This window comes from Cryptomeria japonica, chromosome 7, assembly GCF_030272615.1.
Source record: "Cryptomeria japonica chromosome 7, Sugi_1.0, whole genome shotgun sequence".
NCBI lineage: Eukaryota > Viridiplantae > Streptophyta > Pinopsida > Cupressales > Cupressaceae > Cryptomeria > Cryptomeria japonica.
Window position 1 is genome coordinate 770055742 of NC_081411.1, and position 20878 is coordinate 770076619.

The window sequence follows — 20878 nt, forward strand, 5'->3', positions numbered from 1 at the left end:
TTGAGTTAGAGTAGTACTATAATGGGAACATCACATAGATGCAATAGATGCTAAGTGAACAATTTATTTTTATTTTTATTTGTTTTAAATGTTGTTTTTGTTATTTTATGCTTATTTTAACCAATCAAATTGTTAAAAATTAATTTTTTACAATCTTTTTTTTTTAATAACCAATTAAACTAGGGGAAGAGCACCAGTAGTTGAACACGTACCAATTGTTGTGAGGGTTGTTGATACCTTTTGTTCCAAAAATTGAACAAATAAAACCTATTGTTTGAAACATAAAATATCAAATTTTGTTAGTAAATGTACCAATAGTTGTTAGGAAATGTACTAATATTGTAAAAAGTAACCAATCAGGTGATACCATATCAGCTGCACAACTAATGGGGTCTCTTTTGCACGCCTATTGGTTTCACTTTTTCTTTGGGCTGTTTTGGACACCTTGGTAAAAAGCTTGCTGATGTGGCATCATATTTGATGATGTGGCCCTGAAACCTTAGTTATAAGCAGGGGACTTGCCAAGTAAGTTGCTGTAAAAAAATCGGAGTGATTTGAAATTTCCACGTAAGATTTTGAGAAGCGCGAAGTTAGGGTGCACAACTACTGGGTCCTTTCCCCTAATTAGAACTCACCTGAATACAATAATATTAGCGTAACTAAGGCTAGATGAGCTGCTGAGAGTTTTAGGAATATTTTAAATTTTGGAGTCTCATGAATTTTATATTGTAATTCAGCTTAAAAATTTAAGCTCCTAAGTTACAAACTTAAGATGTAAAGAGCTCTATTTTTTTAAAAGATTTTAAATAATCTGATAGTAAATTTTTCCGCATCTTTCTTAAAAATAGAGCTTAAGAGCCGGGGAGACCCATATAGGTGGAATGATCGTTGAATTTATTCCTACGGTAGATGTACGTTCCTCGGTGGATGTACGTTCCTGCGGTTACTAATTTTCTGTACTGTTGGATTTTAGTTCGTGGAAAACAGTTTGCTTTTGTTACCTATCATTCTGTGTTTCAATTTCCAAACATCTGATTTGAAATTTTCGTTTGGGAAGACTGTTAGATAGCCGGTACAAAGTACTCCAAAACATTTAAGATAGTAATGGCACCGATTGGCCATGAATTGGATAGACCTGTACTATATATGCCGTGAATTGCATGGACCTGATACAATATATGCATTATTCTTTCCGGTGAAGATGCATTGTATGAAGAAACTGTCGGATGAATATGGAGTATTTGAAACTTCCCAGCAGCTCAAATGGGGATATTTTGCATCAAAGTGGAATAGGAGAAGGAGAAGAGATAAATGATGATTATAATGGAGGAGATAATGATAGGCAAAACGTAGAGGCAGATGGAGATGGTGGTGCAGCTTTTGTTTTGGTCTCCAAAGGTATTTTCTACCCTTTAAACTAAAAGTTGTATATATGCCGTGTTTGATAGTGAAGTTGATAGAATCAACTTTCTTAATTTCTTGGGGTTTCGAATTCCAGACAGAGCTAGTAGCTCATTTGCTTATGGGTATTAAGCTTGGTTTTACAAAATTTAGCCTCAGGATTAGAAGTCCCAAAATATATAGATGTAGATGAAAAAATAGTATTGTGATATTTATATCAACATTCAATTGTGTAATTTTTGAGTCAAATTCATTGTCTCATATTTTATGAATAGTGGTTTATACAAATCCATTTCATATGAAAATGAATGATCTATTTAACATTCATTTTTTTAATTATTGAGAGGAATTGAGAGTAAGCTCTGTGACATGGAGCTTAGTTCTTTAGAGGGCCAGTCCTCACTATAACCTCTTGAATATTGTGGGATGTGCTTTAATCCATGTGGGATGTGCTCTAATCCATGCACCACGAGCAAATCAAGAGTTGAACCTTCGATCTGGATTACCTAAAATGACATTTAAATCTGAATGAATTGACTGCCACTTAAATCTCATTACATTTAGATGATGCTTACGGGGTGAAGCACCAGAACTTCCAAAGTGATGATCCATTTAGTACTATTCTACACAAACATGCTTAATAATGGAGTTTCTTTCCGGATCAAACCCACTTCAAATGAAAAAATAAACTCAATAGACTCGATCTTAGATGAAGTTCTATAATAAAATGCACTTGAATCGGAGTACTATTAAAATGGGAACATCACATAGATGCAATAGATACTGAGTGAACAATTTATTTTTATGAAAATGGGTGCTGCAGCATCAGTAGCTAACTGCATATAATTGTTAGTGTATATAATTGTTAGTGTTATATGATTCATGGAAAATATAACAAGGACTGGTTCCAGAAGAGAGATCTAAAATCTGGGACATTAAATTTCTATACAATTTATTCCAAAACAGTTTTATATAATTTTACGCTGCAAACAAGATCACCCTAAATAAAAATTTGTGTTGTTTGTTTTTGTTATTACAGGAACATGGTGGCATGCGGGGTTTCATTTGACAACTGCCATTGTAGGGCCTTCTATTCTTACTCTGCCATATGCCTTCTCTTGCATGGGATGGACGTTGGGACTCGTCTCCCTCTCTGTAGCAGCGGCTGTCAGCTTCTACTCTTATAACCTGATGTCCAAAGTACTCGACAATTGTGAGAAGAATGGCCGTCGTCACATCCGATTTCGTGAACTAGCAAGTGATATCCTTGGTATGCAATGCTGATTTATGCTTTTTTAATTAATAATCTAGATTTGTGAGTTGCCTTTCATACTTTTCTGTATAGCTTCCTTTAGCACAAGCATATTAACTCACCCATAATTCATCCTCCGATCGTTTGAGGATAAGCAAGAGATGCAATCGATTTTTTTCTGTTTAACAGAACTCACAATCGAATGCTCTGCTCACCTGATTCATGATGTCGTTTAATATTTTGAATTGACTATGAAGTAAGTTTGAGGATTATCACACAAGAAAATGGGCATAGAAAAACAAAGTTAGGCTTCCATAATTAGCCTACGCATTCAACCTCTGAGCATTTGGTAACCGTTAAAGTTTGTGGGTGATGAAGCAAGGAAAAAGGTTATTCTATTTATATATGCTTTGTGGATTCTGCAAAAGTTCTTGTTTTAGGTGGTGGAATAAATGCTGGGAAAGAAAGGAGAAAGTGTAAGTCCCAGTTGAGCGGGAAGAAACAACATTATAAATTTATAAAAGGGTTGTTGCAGAACTTGCAGTACCCACGAATTATACAAATAGAAGCAAGAAAAATGTCTCGCTCTCACCGGCTGTTTGGGTGATTAAGAGCCCTTCTATTTTTTTATATTGTTTTCTAACGAGACTCGCTCTACAGCTATTGGTAAGGGTAGAGCAAAGAAAAATTAGAGTAGAGTTGTTGCATATATTTAGACAGGGGGGAATGAAAGGGAGTCGAAAAAAAAAAGCAGCTCTATGTGGTCACCGGTAAATTGCAGATTTCACATTAGAAGAGTAAAAATTTATAGTCTTTCTTTCGGGAAGGGGTAATGTAGTATTCCCACTAATTTTTTTTTTTTTTTTTATCACAACAAATACTTCAATGCACCCATTAAAGTTAGGAAATATAATCTCAATACTGTTGAAAGTAACCCTTCCACTTTTTTTTATCACCAAGAGCCCAATGTGGGAAGGTGAGAGCATACGGTGATAAGGGGTTTGTTAGCTCACTGATCTGCTGGAAATTACAATGCAAGTGCAATACTGGACGGCAACCCAGCCCCTTCCACTTTTCAGCGGGATGAAGACCAAGAACTTGACAGTAAACCAGCCAAGGGAACAAAAGCATAACCAGAACCAAATCACTCTACCGCTTATGCAGTGGGAGGACTTATACATAAAAACTATCAGTCAACCGCATATTTCAGCGGGAGGACAATGCCACTCCACCACTTATTCAGTGGGAGGACAAAAGTACAAATGAAATTACAAACACTAAGGCGGCCCAACCAGCCTCTTCCACTTATGTAGTGGGGAATTACAATGAGCACTTCAAGTTCAATAAGAGGTTAGTACTACTAACCAATGATACAAGATGATTACAATGAAGTACTACAAACATTCAATCATAGACTAAAACTGATTTTAGGCTAAAACATAAAAAAACAATTTTGATATAAATACCAGCATCTCTAGAAATGGGCCAGCAACACAAAAATGCACACAACTCTTCCGGATCAGCTCCAAAATGCTCACGAACTCAGGCGAACAACTGCTAAGACCAAGGCAAACAAACAAGAAACTCAAACCAGCACCAAATTCACCACACACTGATGGCACGCAAACCAAGGCAATTCCAAAAAGGTACAGCTAGCTGAGAATTTCGGGTTGCTCTCATAAATTCCAATCAACACCAAATCAAACGCCTTTCCAGAGGAATGATCGCCTTTCCAATACGCTTCCGACGAGCCTCTACCCAAAAGAAACGGACACTCAGGCAGAGATCTATGAACAAAAATCCGCTTCAGCCACTCCAAACCAGCAACACAGAAAACTCACCAAAACTCTAAAACTGAAAATCCTCACACCAAAATCCATTCTCAACACACCCACCAGCTAGGTACTGTATTGCAAGTACGAAACTGTGCTAACTAGGAAGCCTCAACTCCGAAGCTCAGTTTTGCTCTCCATTTCGGTAGCATCACAATGCAAATTCTTTAGATGATCCAAATGAGAGCTCAAGGCTCTTATTTATATTTTTTTGCTCTCCTAAATTCAAATGCAAATGCGCCCAAATACACCCAAATTACATGTCGCTTCATTACACCCCAAGGGCACCCAAACACATTTGGAATATATTAAATAAGTCCCCTCAAAGGTGGCGTCCCCTTCCTTTAGGCAAGTTCGAACTTTGCCTAGGACTACAACTTGCAAACAAAACATAGAGTGATGCTCATGAAATAAGTTCGATTTCTCTTATGCCATAGACTTAGGAAAATTGATAAAATCACTTGAATAAAATAAACTTCTATTTCCCAAAGTCGTCCAAAATATAATAATTAAATATTAACCTTAGAATGCAGTGCTAATATTTAATAAATCATCCTGCAAGCCAAATACTGCTCAAAACCCAAATGAATTAGGACTGAAGTGTCGAACCATCCACTGGACGGAACTGAATCTTTGAATTGCCCTTCTATAAATAGAACCACTTGAACTGATACTTACTAAAAATAGTAAGTCATGCAATACAGCTCTGAAAAACATAATCTTCGCACCCAGTGATAGAACATGGAAAACTCAGTAAGATAGAATCATCCAAACAATCAACCCCTGACTTACTAAAAATAGTAAGTTCATGTTGCACCAATGTTTGAAACCCTAATTCTTCATTCCACATAGCCTACAGGTCCCTGGAATAGGCTAATGGACCACTAAAAGCACATCATTGAGAAGGGGACATTACGGTCCGCCCTCCCCAAAATTGCTTGTCCTCAAGCGACTGTAAGGCTGGATGCAGTAAAATCTCCTAATTTTCCCATGTAGCATCCTCTGCTGGCAAATTTTTCCACTTGATCAAATTTTCTTTGATCACCCTTCTCCTCAAAGAACGCTCCCTGAAATCAAGGATAGCTTCAGGAATCAAAACTAGCTCTCCCTCCTCATCAAGCGGAGGTAACTCTGTTGAAGCAACAACATTATGTCCAAGAGCCTTCTTAAGGCGAGACACATGAAATACATTATGAATCCTGCTGCTCGCCGGTAGTTCCAACTCATATGCCACTTCTCCAATCCTCCCGTTGACTCTGAAAGGCCTATAGAATCGTGGTTTCAATTTCTCAACTCCACTCTTCTTGAGAGTAGACTGCTTGTAGGGTTAAAGCATCAAATAAACCATGTCGCCCACCTCAAAGTTGCGCTCAATTCGCTACTGATCAACATACATCTTCTGCTGATTCTGCGCATTTCTGCGCATGTTGGAGATTGTCCCTCAGAATCCTCAAAATATCTTGACTCTATTGCATCACATCCTTCGCCTGAGGGGTTCTTCTATCACCAAATACCAAGTCAACGAAGCTAGGAGCTTCATAACCATATAGTGCCATGAATGGTGACATCCAGATGGACATGTGATAGGAGGATTTGTAGCAATACTCTCCTAGGTGAAGCCATCTCACCCATGTATTCTGTTGGTCCGAGACATAGTTTCTAAGATATCCTTCCAACCACCTATTGACTATCTTGGTTTGTCCATCAGTTTGTGGGTGATAACTTGTGCTTGGATTGAGCATAGTACCACATAATCTGAAAATCTCCTGCCAAAAAACACTTAGGAACTTGTCGTCCCTATCACTCACAATGTTCTTCGGTAACCCATGTAACCTGAACACCTCCCAAAAGAACACTTCAGCAACCTGAGCTTCTATAAAAGAACTGGTGATGGCGAAAAAGTGAGCAAACTTAGTTAGTCTATCCACCACCACATAAATGCTATCCTTCCCCTGAGCCCGTGGCAACCTAGTGATGAAGTCCATGGATATACTTTCCCATTTTTGACCAGGAATGGGCAAGGGTTGTAGCAAACCAGCTGGCAGAGTGTGCTCATCTTTGTTTCTCTGGCATGTATGACACTCCTTGATGTACCTCAAGACATCATTTTTTAGTCCTTTCCAAGAAAACCTCTCTCGGATCTGCCTGTATGTTTTGAAGTAACCTTGGTGACCAGCAAGGGGAATGCCATGGAAAGTCTTCAAAATCTTCTCCTTCAGCTTAGATTCAGCCACAATGAAGATCCTTCCTTTGTATAGAATCAACCCTTCAACCAATTTGTATTTTTCATCATGAAAAGTACCCTCTATAATGCTGGTTGCAAACTGATTTTTGGCATAATCAGCAAGCAACAACTCTCGCCAATCGGTAGTAAGCTCGCACAACGAGCTCAAATGGGGCCTTCTGGACAAGGCATCAACCACAATGTTATTCTTCCCTTTGACATACTCAATATCAAAGTCGTAATCCTGTAGCTTACTCACCCACTTCTGTTGCCTTTTGTTCAAGTCTTTCTGATGCATGAAGTGTTTAAGACTATTATGATCAGTCTTAACAGTGAACTTACTCCCCACAAGGTACTGCCTGAACTTTGCAAGGGCATGCATTATGGAAAGCATCTCCTTGTCATATATTGAATATAGCCTTTCAGGCCCTCTCAACTTCCTACTCTCGAAGACTATAGGATGCTTATCTTGCATGAGGATTGCACCAACACCTTCTCTAGATGCATCACACTGCAGTTCAAAAGGTTTGGTGAAATTAGGTAGAGCCAAAACAGGGTAGGAACTCATGATCCCCTTAAACTGATCAAATACTGTCTGTGCCTTTTCGGACCATTCAAAAGCTCCTTTCCTTGTAAGATCTGTGAGGGGGGCAGCCAACTGAGAGTATCCCTTCACAAACCTCCGATAAAAGCCATAAAGACCCAAGAATCCCTTTAAGTGTGTTATGTTCTGAGGAGGAGGCCCTGGCTCTAATCTTTTCATGTTCTACCTTCACACCACTTGCACTGATAATGTGACCAAGGTAGAGCAATTCTTCCATTCCAAATTCACATTTGGACTCCTTTGCAAACAGAGACTCGGATTCCAGTATGCTTAACACTTCATCCAAGTGTTGTAAGTGCTCCTTCCAAGATTTGTTGAATATGAGTATGTCATCAAAGAATATGAGTACGAACTTCCTCAGCCGTTTCTAGAAGATTTTGTTCATGCATGACTGAAATGTGGCAGGGGCATTCGTTAAGCCAAAGGGCATGACTAGGAACTCAAAATGCCCAAAGTGGCATCTGAGAGTAGTCTTCTCCACATCTGAAGCTCTCATCCTAATTTGACGATACCTTGACCCGAAGTCAATCTTAGAGAAGAACACTGCACCATGTAGCTCATCAATTCTCGGAATAGGATATCGATTCTTAATAGTTTTCTGATTCAGGGCTCGGTAATCCACGCACATGCACATGGTCCCATCCTTCTTTTTCACCAAGACAACAGTCGAAGCAAATGGGCTTTTGCTTGGCCATATGTAACCCATGTCCAGCAACTCTTGGATTGCTTTCTCAATCTCATCCTTCTGCTTCTTGGAATATCGATAAGGAGTAGTCATAACCGGCTTAGCTCCTTCTTCAAGCTCAATGATGTGTTCTGCACCTCTTTCAGGAGGTCTACCAGGAGGGAGGTTCTCAAACACCTTACTCCTCTTGGTTATCAAGGCCTGAATATCTTCAGGATTGCTCCGATTCTCTTCTAGTGGTTTAGAGGGCATAACCATGACCTTACTTTTGTCTGTGATCAATGCTTGAATGTCTGTAGAATAGCTGCCCTTGTCTACCAATGGATTTGATGGCATTATCAAACACTCTGCTGCCCACTCCACCTGGCTATGGCGGATCAGCCTCTCCATCCTCTTCAACGAGACAACTCGAAGCCCCCCATTTGACATTCCTCTCAATACCACCTTCTTCCCTTCAGACATAAATTTCAGCTCCATGGTTTGCAAATTTAATGTAATCTCACCAAGAGATCTCAGCCATTGAATCCCAAGGACTCCATCATCAGTCCCACCAATGCTAACCACAAAGAAGTCATCTCTAATTTCATGATTTCCCAACTTCAGAGACATGTTGGAAATCATCCGGTTGCAAGATATGGTGGAGCCATCTGCTACCATGACTTTGAAGCCTTCTACTTCCTCTGCCACTAGCCCCCTCTTTGCATCAATTCTCTCATCAATGAAATTATGAGTCAAACCTGTGTCAATGAGAGCAATGAAACGATGCTCTCCTATCACACCCCTAACTCTAAAGGATTCATTTTTGTGAATGCATGAGAGTTGAGCAACTACTCCTCTGTCTTCTGACTCAATTTCAGGCCCTTCAGGAGCCTCTTTGTACTCGTTGTCCTCAATTTCAGTCTGCTGTTCTGACATTTCAGAATCTGATCCATCTGCAGAATAGCACTCCATTTAATGCAAATTGCCCTTCCCATGACACTTATGCTCTAAGGCCCATGGTTCTCTGCAAGAATAGCAAAGATTCTTCCTTCGAAGCTCTTGACGGAGCTCATCATCCATTCGCGAAGGAAACCTCTTGGTTTGATTTGTAAACTTCTTCTTATCCTTTCGGAAAGAGAAAGGCTTGGACTGAAATTTGTTCCTTGGGGCAGCCAACTCCATGCTTCGATATTTCTTAATGGCTTCTGCCAAGGTGGGCGGATCAAATGCTTTAACCCAACCTTTCAAAGGTTCCTCAAGTCCTTCAGTGAAAAAGACCACTAACCGCTTCTCAGAAATACTACTTACCATAACCGAGAGATTTTGGAATTCAGTTATGTAAGTGTCCAATGAACCTTGCTGTTTGAGTTGAGCAAGTTCTCTAAATTTCACCTCTGGATCCTTGGTATCAAACCTTTCAATTAGCTTGTTGGTGAAATCAGCATATGTGGTGATCAAGTTATGACCAAGGGTGACCAACCCATGGTACCACCATTCGTGGGCCACTCCATCCAAGTGCAAAGTAGCAAACTTGATGGCGTCTTCTTCAGGCATAGGCCTCAAGGACAATTAATTGTCCAACTTCTGCACCCATGCTCTAGCTGTGCTCTTAGTGCTCCCATCAAAATGTGCCAGAGTCACCCTTCCAAGAGCTTGTTGATAATCTCTTGGGGCAGAAAATTGGTTGTCATTCCTCCTTACTCGCTTCATTTTTTGATTCATGAATTGATCCAGAGTGAGGATATCTCGGATCTCCCCAGGGAGAGAAGCATACTCCATATAGCTGTTCCTTATTTCATCTGCTGTAGGTATCTCCAATTCAGCTTGCTGTGCTTCTCTTGGCAGGAAGACAGGTTGCAGAGGTCTTGGGGCTGAACCTCCACTGTTGCTCCCATGGTTACTCCCATTTCCATTTCCTACAGGAGAATTAGAAGTGCTGGCTTCCAGTCCATTGTTGGGCTGGTTAGGGGTCCCAACAACATTTTGGTTAAGTTTGGCCAGCAATTGAGACATCATATCCATCATGGCATTGAATTGTCTCTCAGCCTTCTTATCAGGTGCCTCATTCTGTTCTGTAGCCTTATCTACTATTGAATCCACTGAATTTGTAGAATCCAATTCTTTCCCTTTGTTTCTCAATACCTCTGTAAAGGTATCTTCTTCCGGCACTACAGGAATCTGAAACTGTTGTTTCTTCTGTTCTCTGTTAGTAACGGACGCTCTGTCACTCATGGAGAATTCTGACGCCTTTGAAACTAATAGGATGGCAGGAAAATCAGCTTTGATACCACTATAGTATTCCCATTAATTTTTTTTTTGTTTTTGATCACAAAAAATACTACAATGCACCCGTTAAATTTAGCAAATGTAATCTCAATACTGCTGAAAGTAACCCTTCCACTTTCTGATCACCAAGAGCCCAATGTGGGAGGGTGAGAGCATATGGTGATAAGGGGTTCGCTAGCTCACTGATCTGCTGGAAATTACAATGCAAGTGCAATACTGGGCGACAAGCCAACCCCTTCTACTTTTTAGCGGGATGAAGACCAAGAACATGGCGGTAAACCAACCAAGGGAACAAAAGCATAACCAAAACCAAATCACTCTACCGCTTATGCAGCGAGAGGACTTATACATAAAAACTATTACTCAACAGCATATTTTAGTAGGAGGACAATGCCACTCCACCACTTATTCAGTGGGAGGACAGAAGTACAAATGAAATTACAAACATTAAGGCGGCCCAACCAACCTCTTCCACTTATGTAGTGGGGAATTACAATGAGCACTTCAAGTTCAATAAGAGGCTAGTACTACTAACCAATGATACAAGATGGTTACAATGAAGCACTACAAACATTCAATCATAGACTAAAATTGATTTCAGGTTAAAACATAAAACAACAATTCTGATATAAATACCAGCATCTCCAAAATTGGGCCAGCAACACAGAAATGCACACAACTCTTCCAAATCAGCTCCAAAATTCTCACAAACTCAAGCGAACAACTGCTAAGACCAAGGCGAACAAACAAGAAGCTCAAACCAGCACCAAATTCACCACACACTGATGGCACACAAACCAAGGCAACTTGAGGAAGGTACGACCAGTTGAGAATTTCGGTTTGCTCTTGTAAATTCCAATCAACACCAAATCAAATGCCCTTCTAGAGGAATGAGCGCCTCTCCAATACGCTTCCGACGAGCCTCTACCTAGAAGAAATGGACACTTAGGCAGAGATCTATGAACAGAAATCCGCTTCAGCCACTGCAAACCAGCAACACAGAAAACTCACCAAAACTCTAAAACTGAAAATCCTCACATCAAAATCCACTCTCGACACTCCCACCAGCTAGGTACTATATTGCAAGTACGAAACTGTGCCAGCTAGGAAGCCTCAACTCCGAAGCTCAGTTTTGCTCTCCATTTCGGCAGCATAACAATGCAAATTCTTTAAATGATCCAAATGAGAGGCCAAGGCTCTTATTTATAACTTTCTGCTCTTCTAAATTCAAATGCAAATGCGCCCAAATACACCCAAATTACATGCCGCTTCATTACACCCCAAGGGCGCCCAAACACATTTGAAATATATTAAATAAGTCCCCTCGAAGATGGCGTCCCCTCCCTTAGGCTAGTTTGAACTTTGCGTAGGACAACAACTTGCAAACAAAACATAGAGTGATGCTCATGAAATAAGTTCGATTTCTCTTATGCCATAGACTTAGGAAAATTGATAAAATCACTTGAATAAAATAAACTTCTATTTCCCAAAGTCGTCCAAAATATAATAATTAAATATTAACCTTAGATTGCAGTGTTAATATACAATAAATCATCCTGCAAGCCAAATACTTCTCAAAACCCAAATGAATTGAGGACTGAAGTGCCGAACCATCCACTGGACTGAACTGAATCTCTGAACTGCCCTGCTATAAATAGAACCACTTGAACTGATACTTACTAAAAATAGTAAGTCATGCAATACAGCTCCGAAAAACATAATCTTTGCACCTAGTGACAGAACATGGAAAAACCAATAAGATAGCATCATCCAAACAGTCAACCCCTAACTTACTAAAAATAGTAAGTTCATGTTGCACCAACATTTGAAACCCTAATTCTTCATTCCAGATAGCCTATGGGTCCCTAAAATAGGCCAATGGACCACTGAAAGCACATCATTGAAAAGGGGACATTATAGGTAATCGATGAACTATTTAAAAAAAAATAATTTTCTAGTTTAAATTGATCTTGGCTGTACTGATCTGCATCCCTTTCCAAATTGGGAGGTATTTATATTTTAGCTGTTGCTTCAATTATGTTTCTTAAACTGAGTGAGAAAAGATTGTTTTTGTGGACTACTATCTTTGTTGTTTGAGTGCCTTTTCGATTGCGGCCTTCATATGACAAAAAAAAATAATCATGTGAACTTTCTAGCTCTTAAAAGGCTATAGTAATGTAGTCAAATAAGATCTACGTTACTCGGGGATGCGTCCCCGGTTTTTTTTTGCAGGCGTCCCCGTTCCAGGTACATCCCGGGGATAGGGGACTCGTAGGAGACGTCCCTATAAATTCTGTATATTGACAGTGAATTTTGACAATGAATTCTATAAGCAATTTGACTTTAACTCTCAATTTAACACAAATTTGGCATAAGAACTCTGCTAGTTCTTATATGTTAAGGTTCTATAATGTACATGTGCATGCTTCATCAATGTTTTCATATGAATATTTTAAATTTCCCTATATATTTTAATTTTTCCTATTTTTATATAGCTGTCCCTTTTGCCGTCCCCTTGCCGTCCCCAAAATTGGAAAAAAAAATCGCCATCCTAGAAATGCGTCCCCTGCAATTTACTCTTCATCAATGACTGTTAGTTGTCTAGATTATGAGCTGCACAGATCTTTTGGGAACATTAATAAGAAAATAAAGTTTTCATTTCATTGCAGACTTTTTGTAGAATCTACTTAGCAACTTAATTCATACCCACAATATGCAAAATTTCTGTTTTTCATGTCGCATGATGCATAACCTGCATTGGTAACTTATTCCAGTTTGAATGATTACTACAGGTTCTGGATGGATGTTTTATTTGGTTGTGTCAGTTCAAACGACAATCAACATGGGCGTGTCCATTGGGAGCATTCTTCTAGGTGCCGAGTGTTTGCAGGTAAATAATCCCTTACCAATGTTTATCGCATTAAAAAGCATTTGCTTTTTTTTAAAGTTACAAATGCTGGGAAGGGCAAGAATCCACCTCGAAATTTAATTCAATAGGATGATCATCAGATATTATGTGAGAAAGAAGTCACAAAATTGCCTTGATCAACAAGAGGTATAAGAAAATTCTTCTTGTTCACAAGGAGTTTTTCTAGTCTACAATCAGGTCTATTGTTACCTTTCCCGTTTTTACACCAAGTCTACCAAATCCCCCAAATTATTTTCATGCCTAAATAGTTTTTAATCCATTCCTAAATAATTATCATGACATATCCCCCGTTACGCTTCTCATGCTTAGTAACAACATGAAAAGCTTCAGGCCAAATAAATTTGAGACACTATTCCATGGAATCGCATTAGCCTTCACCTAATGTAATTGAACAAAATCAATATTTTCTCTAGAACTGCAGTATATTCTAATCACAGCCTTCATATCACAAGCTTCTAGTCCCCTAACCTTCCAATTGGTGATCATATTTAACCTGTTGATGATGGGGGTTTGAAGGTCATCTCGAGGTTTGAAAATCTATGTAAATAGCTAGGTATATTCTACTCTTTACCCTTCTTACCCACTCTTAAATTCGGGTTTGGGATTTCTTTAGATTTTCATTTTAGGGTCTACATCATGGCTTTGATCGAGTGCCTCAGCATAGTTGTTATCTTCCATAGCATCATTTTACATCATGCATTTAACACTACTATTTGTCTTTTGGACCAGGCATCATTATCCCTTCACCTACCTTTTTTCATTTAGCACCATAAACAAAGGTGTACTGATCACCCTTTCAATGTTATCACCTAACGACTAAAACATTTCATTCCCCTCTCAAGCTCAAATAGGACTGGTAGGGCATCTAAGAGTACCAATCTTGTTATTCTCAAAATCTTGAATTCGATCAATTAGCATTATCTCAAGCCAACCAAAATCATCCATAGATTCATTTATGTTAATCACATTAGCAGCCAACTAAGAGATAGCCTATTTCATTTAAGGTTATTCTTAGGCTAACCACATACTCTTTTAAAACATTCTCAACATATTTAAGGCACATAAGTTCTGGATATTGAACATTGATTGGGGTATCTTTAACCTGATTAGACATCTCTTATGGTTTTCCTTGAAATTGACGATCACCTCTTCCCCATCCTTGTTTTTTTAATGATTGAGGATTACAAGACAATATTTCCTAAGATGACCATCTTTCTTGCAAAACAAGACAGTAATAATGCCACTTGACACTAGGAATTCATAAAATATCTCTTTCTGTAAAAATGAAATTTTGGGGGTTTATGGAAGAGACCAAAGGATGGTAGGTAGAGAAATGAGTACTCTGGAATTCATGTGAGGAAAAGTCACTGTAGCTTCCTCTATCTCAAAAACTTCACCAATAGGTGTAAGGGATTAAGGAAGAAATACCCACAAGTGAAGGGTTATGTTGTGAATTTCTACCCAATGAGTACTTTTTTAACTCTTTCAAATTTCAAATCAATATCCCAATCTAAATCCCTGAAAGGGAGTTTCCCATATTCTAGAAACACCTATTGAGAAATCTCCTAGCCATTCTAGGGCTTTTCAAGAAAACAATAATTTCTTTTGCATAAACACCACACATTTTTTCCTCAAATTGAGCTCACCTGATCTTAAAAAACTTGTGGGAAGACTCAACCACTTAATTTGACTACAAAAACAAAATTCTCTCTTCCTTTAGACCAACCTCTTCCTCATTAGGAGCTTTCTGCATATCTTGACTAGGGAACGGACAGGAGAAGAGGCCTAGCTTTATCTCTTGTTCCATCTTTCCCTCCATATCCTACATGCAAATATACACACAGTTCAGTTTAAAAGAACTCTCTACGATTGTCCTGCTGCTTTTTCCCTACCCACTATTGTAAGTTTGGAACTTGTGCCACCACACTTTCTACCTACATGATGTCCATGAATTTTCTCCTGTCAAACAATTGCCTGCTTTTAGTGATTGCAAATTGAACCAAAAAAGTTCCTATTTGGTTTCAATTGAAGTGTTTGTTTTTCCATTATACTTTTCTGAATTTTTGTTCAATTTAAGGATTGTTTCCATAATGCTTATTGTAGTGTTTGTTCGTTATCCTTTTCTGTATTTTTGTTCAATTTAAGGATTGTTTCCACGATGGTTATTGTAGGATAAAATGAGGCTAAAGGGCCTTGTTAGCAAGAAAAATGGGGAACATAGACCGAAGTTCTGAGCCCCAAGTACTTTTTGTGTGTTGTATTTATACCCCCGACTCAGTTATTGTAATGTTCCTTCTTGGGATCTTTCTGATTTGTGCCCTAGAATAACAATTCTAGCTTAAGTCTAAGGAGGTAGCTCATTTACAAACATAACTTTATAAAAATATTATCAAATGTAGTACACAATTTTAAGATAATCCTGGTTTTGGTCCTACAATAATATTAATAATCATTAAGAAGTAAGAATATATGATAACCCTTAATTTACAAGCATTAACATTAAATATCAAGATTTCATGATGTAATGTCCCCTTTCGCGTAATCGCTCCTAGAGGAATTATTAGCCTCTTTAATTCCCGTAGGCTGTAGAATTAATTAATTTAATTATTTAATATTATTCCTCAAGAGTAAATCATAAGGGTAATATTTATTATTATTTAATTAATTTAATAAATTTATAAAAAGACTTTAATGGTGATTTAAGTGATATTTTAATAGTCACTTTATTAAGTCCTTCAACTCAAATTTAAAATTAAAAAATGAGAGGGGAAGCCAAAAGGCATCTAAAAGCTTCTCCGATGGTTATAGAAAAGAAGAGATTGGGCTTCATTTGGATTATGTTTAGTTTTATTTCTCATATTGTTTTGGAGAGCTTTTTGAAGCTTGTGCCCTAGGATGAAAACCCTAAGGGTTTGTTGGTTTTGGTACCGAGACAATCTGTCTTGGCCAGTTGCATGAATATCACTCAGGTATTTTGTAGTGCTTTCTCAGTTGTTTTGATTGAATTTGTGAAGTCTCCTTTGGAGACAAATTTGCTGGCTGTCCTGTTTTATTTGAGATGCTTATTAGATATGGATGCTATTTTGATAGTTGGGAGGAATAACATGGGCATAGATTTCTTTTAAGTAGTGATTGCTTGATCCTTAGCTTAGCAGAAGGGATAATAAAAAATATTATTTACTTTATGTGAGTTGGCTTAATAAAGGGAGACTCATAAAGTTCGAGTTAACCCCACGATCCCATGCAGCTGCTTAAGTGCACTTTTTGCTTAAATTTAAGTAGTTGGAGTGTTCCACGCAAATTTAAAGTTATAGGAAAAGAATAGTTTAGAATCTTCACCTATTTTAGTGGAGCAGCTATTGTTTAGGAATTGATAATAATCTATGGGAAAAAAGTGGGGGCTGAAAATAAGCAGCAACTGTATATTGCCAAATATGTCATGTGGCTTCACAAATTTCTTTCCCTCTCTTTTAATATCTTATTTCTTTTTTTTCCCTCAAATTTTAATTGCACAATTTTTGTTTAAAGGGGTAAATGCGTCTGACCCGGAGCTATGAATTGCGGAGGTCTCAAATGGGAGATCTCATTCCCATTTGAGGATTTAACAATAGCACCATAGTGGGTTTGAACCTTGATGGCAAGAACAACAACACCACAACTTAACCATCACACATGCCAATACCTAATTGCATAAATTATTTTGAATACTATTAATAATAATTTAAAATGGCTACTTAAAAATAAGTAGAAAAGTTAAATATTCATGGAGCTACGAGCTCCATGAATAATTCCTAAATAAGTTGAAAAGTGGCTGCTAGCCAAAATAAGCTAAGCAGCCGCATGGGGCCCTGCCCTAAGCATTCATGTGATTTTACTAGCCCAACTCCTTTTTGTTTGGTGTGTTAATACTTCAAGTGCATGAGTTTCCTTTTTATCATGACATCCTTAGTTTTGGCAGAAGGTTTATTTTACGTGGAACCAAGTCGCACCTGTAGCATGAAACCTTCATTCTAGCATGGCTCCATTGGAGGCTTCGAATTTCAATGTCTCCGATAACCATTGCAACAAATATTTCACTCGGGAGTAGTCTCTTTTTTTAGTGATGGGAAATTAATCCGCCTTTCCATTATAGGAGTGGAGTCTATAGTTGAGCGTGGCCTATCGTCTTCTCTTTTAGTGCTAGGTTCTTGGTTGCATCTATCCCTAATTATTGGTGTATCTTAGTTCAATGAAATTTTTTTATTCCTTGAGTTGCAGAGGTTGATATTTATACCATTTCTCATATATAAGCCTATCACCTCTAAATGCAGGCTTATCATCTTGCCCCTATTGAATGTAATCTTCAATCTATACTGCTGCAATAAAGAGGTTAGACTGTTATCATTCTCATTGTCTGCAATATTTTATTTTTTGGATTGTTTGATGAATATGGTAGATGTTAGAAAAATGTTTGTTTGAATATTGCTTTGCAATACATTATTCATATCAAATTTGCATTAATTTGTTCAAACCTATGTTACCTGGAAATGCGTTTCCGGCTTCAAGGCACCTGTTTTGGAAACCGTCCCAGTTTCGGGGACTTGGGGATGGCCTGAAACGTTTCTCAGCCGTCCCCGATCCTCAAAAATTTCCGGAAACCGTTCCGGAAACTCGGGAACGGTCAACATTTTCCTCGGGGACGGGACGACAGGGGATGCCCAAGCTGTCCCCTGTTCGTCTCGGGGATGGCTAGCCGTTTCCGGCTCATACAACAATAAAATTTTAAAAAAATAAAAATGCAAAAAATTATTATTATTTTAAGAGCAATTAATTTAAAAAAAAAAAATTTGGATCCCTGATTGTTAAAGTAATTTTTTTATAAAAAAGTAAATTTAAAAAAAAAATAAAAAAATCACTTATATAATATTATAATATTTATTATTTATAAATAATTATTAATACATAATAAATATTATAATAATTTTATATTTTACAAATTACAAATAAATAATTATAATTTATAATCTATAGTTTGCAGAAAAGTTAATAAGTTTATTAACTTTATTATTATCACCGACGATTATATCGATATCATATGATATGATATATATCGATATCATATGGGACAATCATGCATAAGTAAAAAGAAAAAAAAACCACCAATGGCACAATTAGTTGAGGCTTCACCATTTGGCATATGACGAACAGGTGAAAATAGGCTCTCGACCACAGATGGATGTGTTGTATTCATGCATGACTGTACAAATAGATAATAGTTTTCTTATTTACAAATAGGAAATGGATAAAAAATGACATCCTCTATTTGTTTCTATTGGCAAATAAAGAAAACACTAATAAAGTTCACCAGTATTCACATTTTTTTTTACTGAGAAGTAAAGTCCCATTTTGAATGCAGATACATTTGGAAAGACATGTTGGAATCAGGGATCATTGAGAGGGGGGGGGAATTAGTGATCTACCGGTTAGTAGATTTTCAAACTTAACTTTCAACCACTGGATGCAAACACTAAGAATTGAAATGCAAAAACATGAAACAAACAACCACAAGATCATAACACTGGTATTTTTATGTGGAAACCCAAATGGGAAAAACCACGGTGGGATTTGAACCCACAATATTATTCCACTATGGCCAGTAGCAAAACAATATTACAAAATGGGAATGCATAGGCATTCAGGCACACTGCCTAGAGCTCACTGCTCAATTACAATAACTCGAAAGACTACAACCCTCAGGGAAGTCTCACTAACTTACAAAGTTGTTACAATGATAAATTACAATGTATGAACTTTGAAATAGCATCTACTATGCTTTGATGAGTTCTGGTTGAGTGCTAAATACACTGACTGGATCGCCTTCTCTGTTCTACCCCGTCCTCTGTCTCAGTCAGCTACCAGATCAAGAATGTGCATGTGAAACTGCGCCAAAACTAATTCTCGATCACCTCTTACTCGCATACAATTGCACCATACACTAAAAAGATCACCCACACCATACTTATATACCGGCAACCACAAAATAGGTCATTTACCATATCGGCCTGAAGATGTAACGTGTAGTCACATGTCGGCTTGATCGGATCCAAAACGATAAGTGCGGATCACCAAAATGATAATATAATGATGTGTCTAAGTCGGCCCAATCATCTCAAACACGCTTCAATGCACCGCAATCACCAAAAAGCTTCCAGACCCAAAACTGCTCTGTTCTTCTTGAAATACTGGTTAATCAGCTACCGTTTAACACCCGCTTTCGGATAAGAAGAATTACGACCACCGGATCAGATCTCCATGAAGAGATGCCATCAATGACAATCCTAAACCAATAATCATCCACCAGAAACCACCAAAAATCACCAGATGAGTGTCAATTGCCAACAATCTCCCCCTTTGGCATTGACGCCAACACTCATGAAAAATGACTAAGCGTTGAGCACTGCACACCGGTTCAAAAGAATCAAAAGAATTTCTAAGGATCCTCCTTAGACAAAGAATTCCACTCTTCAATAGCATTGCACATTTTTCACCATTCCTCTCCCCCTTTGACAACAATGCCAAAGATGGGGCGTTGTCCAAAATTTAGGTATAGAGATATTTATAAATACTTGAAGATGTTAGCATAAGTAGTCTTCAAAAATCCTAGGTGAGTATCCCACCTACTCTTCAAGTTGTCCAAAACTGTGATAAATGCACTAAATACAGTAGCATGAATTTCTAATTCCCTTAGGTCAGATGACACAGGCCAGGCCATCTCCTTCATACGATCCACCTTATTACTTAATATAGTGTCCAACAGGGTGGCAATTAGGTTTTGGAGTTCACCTACTTTTTTCAAAATTTTCTCCTTATCCACTTGAAGGCTTGAGATCTAATCATGTAGGGCTATAATCTGCCCTTCAACACTTCTAGTTAATGTTACATTAGGATCAAAGGACTGAGAAATTCCAACAAGGTTACGTTGGCAAACACCTATCTGCTTGTCAATATCTACAGTGAACTTAGGCAAAATTAGGCAGAATTTGTACAATTTACCGGCTTCTGACAATGTGTTAGAAATAATCTCCAATCTCTTATTCAGTCTCACTCTATCATCCTCTATCATCTTCCAGAATGTTTTCTTCCTAACATCCTTAAATTTATACAAAACTTTCTGTGTAGTAGTCTTCTCCAAAGAATCAAAACTGCTATTTACACTGTTAATTAATTGTAAAAATTTACCGGAGGGGCTGTTATTGGAATCTATTTGTACATTAGGAGCCACCTTCTGCAAAACATCTACTGACATCAAAATTAGCTTTTTATCCTTAGATTCCGACTTCACCAGATTTTGACTGGCCTGGGATTGCACAACAGCTATGAGCATAAGCTTCTCAGCAGGAGACATCTTTCCAAGATCAACAAAACCATCAAGATTAATAGGGATCTGAGGCAGGGTCCCTGTAAGTGGAGGAGTGACAATTGCGGGATCAGCTATACCTTTGCCTTTGTCAACCTCAACAACCTTAGCTTTTGTTGTCTCAACATTCTTCTTCTTTCCCTTATCCTCTTTATTTGTTGCACTGGTGTTGCCACTTGGTGCAGTATCAACCTGTTGGATCTTAGGGGCTGCAGAGCTATCCACCACCAGAGGAGCATCACCGGTCTCAGCATCAAGTGCAGTGTTACCTTGATCTTCTGGATGATCCT

The 20878-nt window shown here is 38.1% G+C and overlaps 1 protein-coding gene across 1 annotated transcript in view; it reads left to right on the plus strand.

The window, feature by feature from the left end:
* The first annotated feature begins 1030 nt into the window (after window positions 1–1030).
* The window catches only part of LOC131063462 (probable GABA transporter 2), an 88298-nt gene continuing 68450 nt past the window's right edge, over window positions 1031–20878 (plus strand). Inside the window, exons 1-3 of the mRNA XM_057997265.2 lie at window positions 1031–1398; window positions 2441–2671; window positions 13056–13153. Of these exons, the coding sequence (XP_057853248.2) occupies window positions 1227–1398; window positions 2441–2671; window positions 13056–13153 (501 nt within the window). The 5' untranslated portion in view covers window positions 1031–1226. The remainder of the gene's footprint in view (window positions 1399–2440; window positions 2672–13055; window positions 13154–20878) is intronic.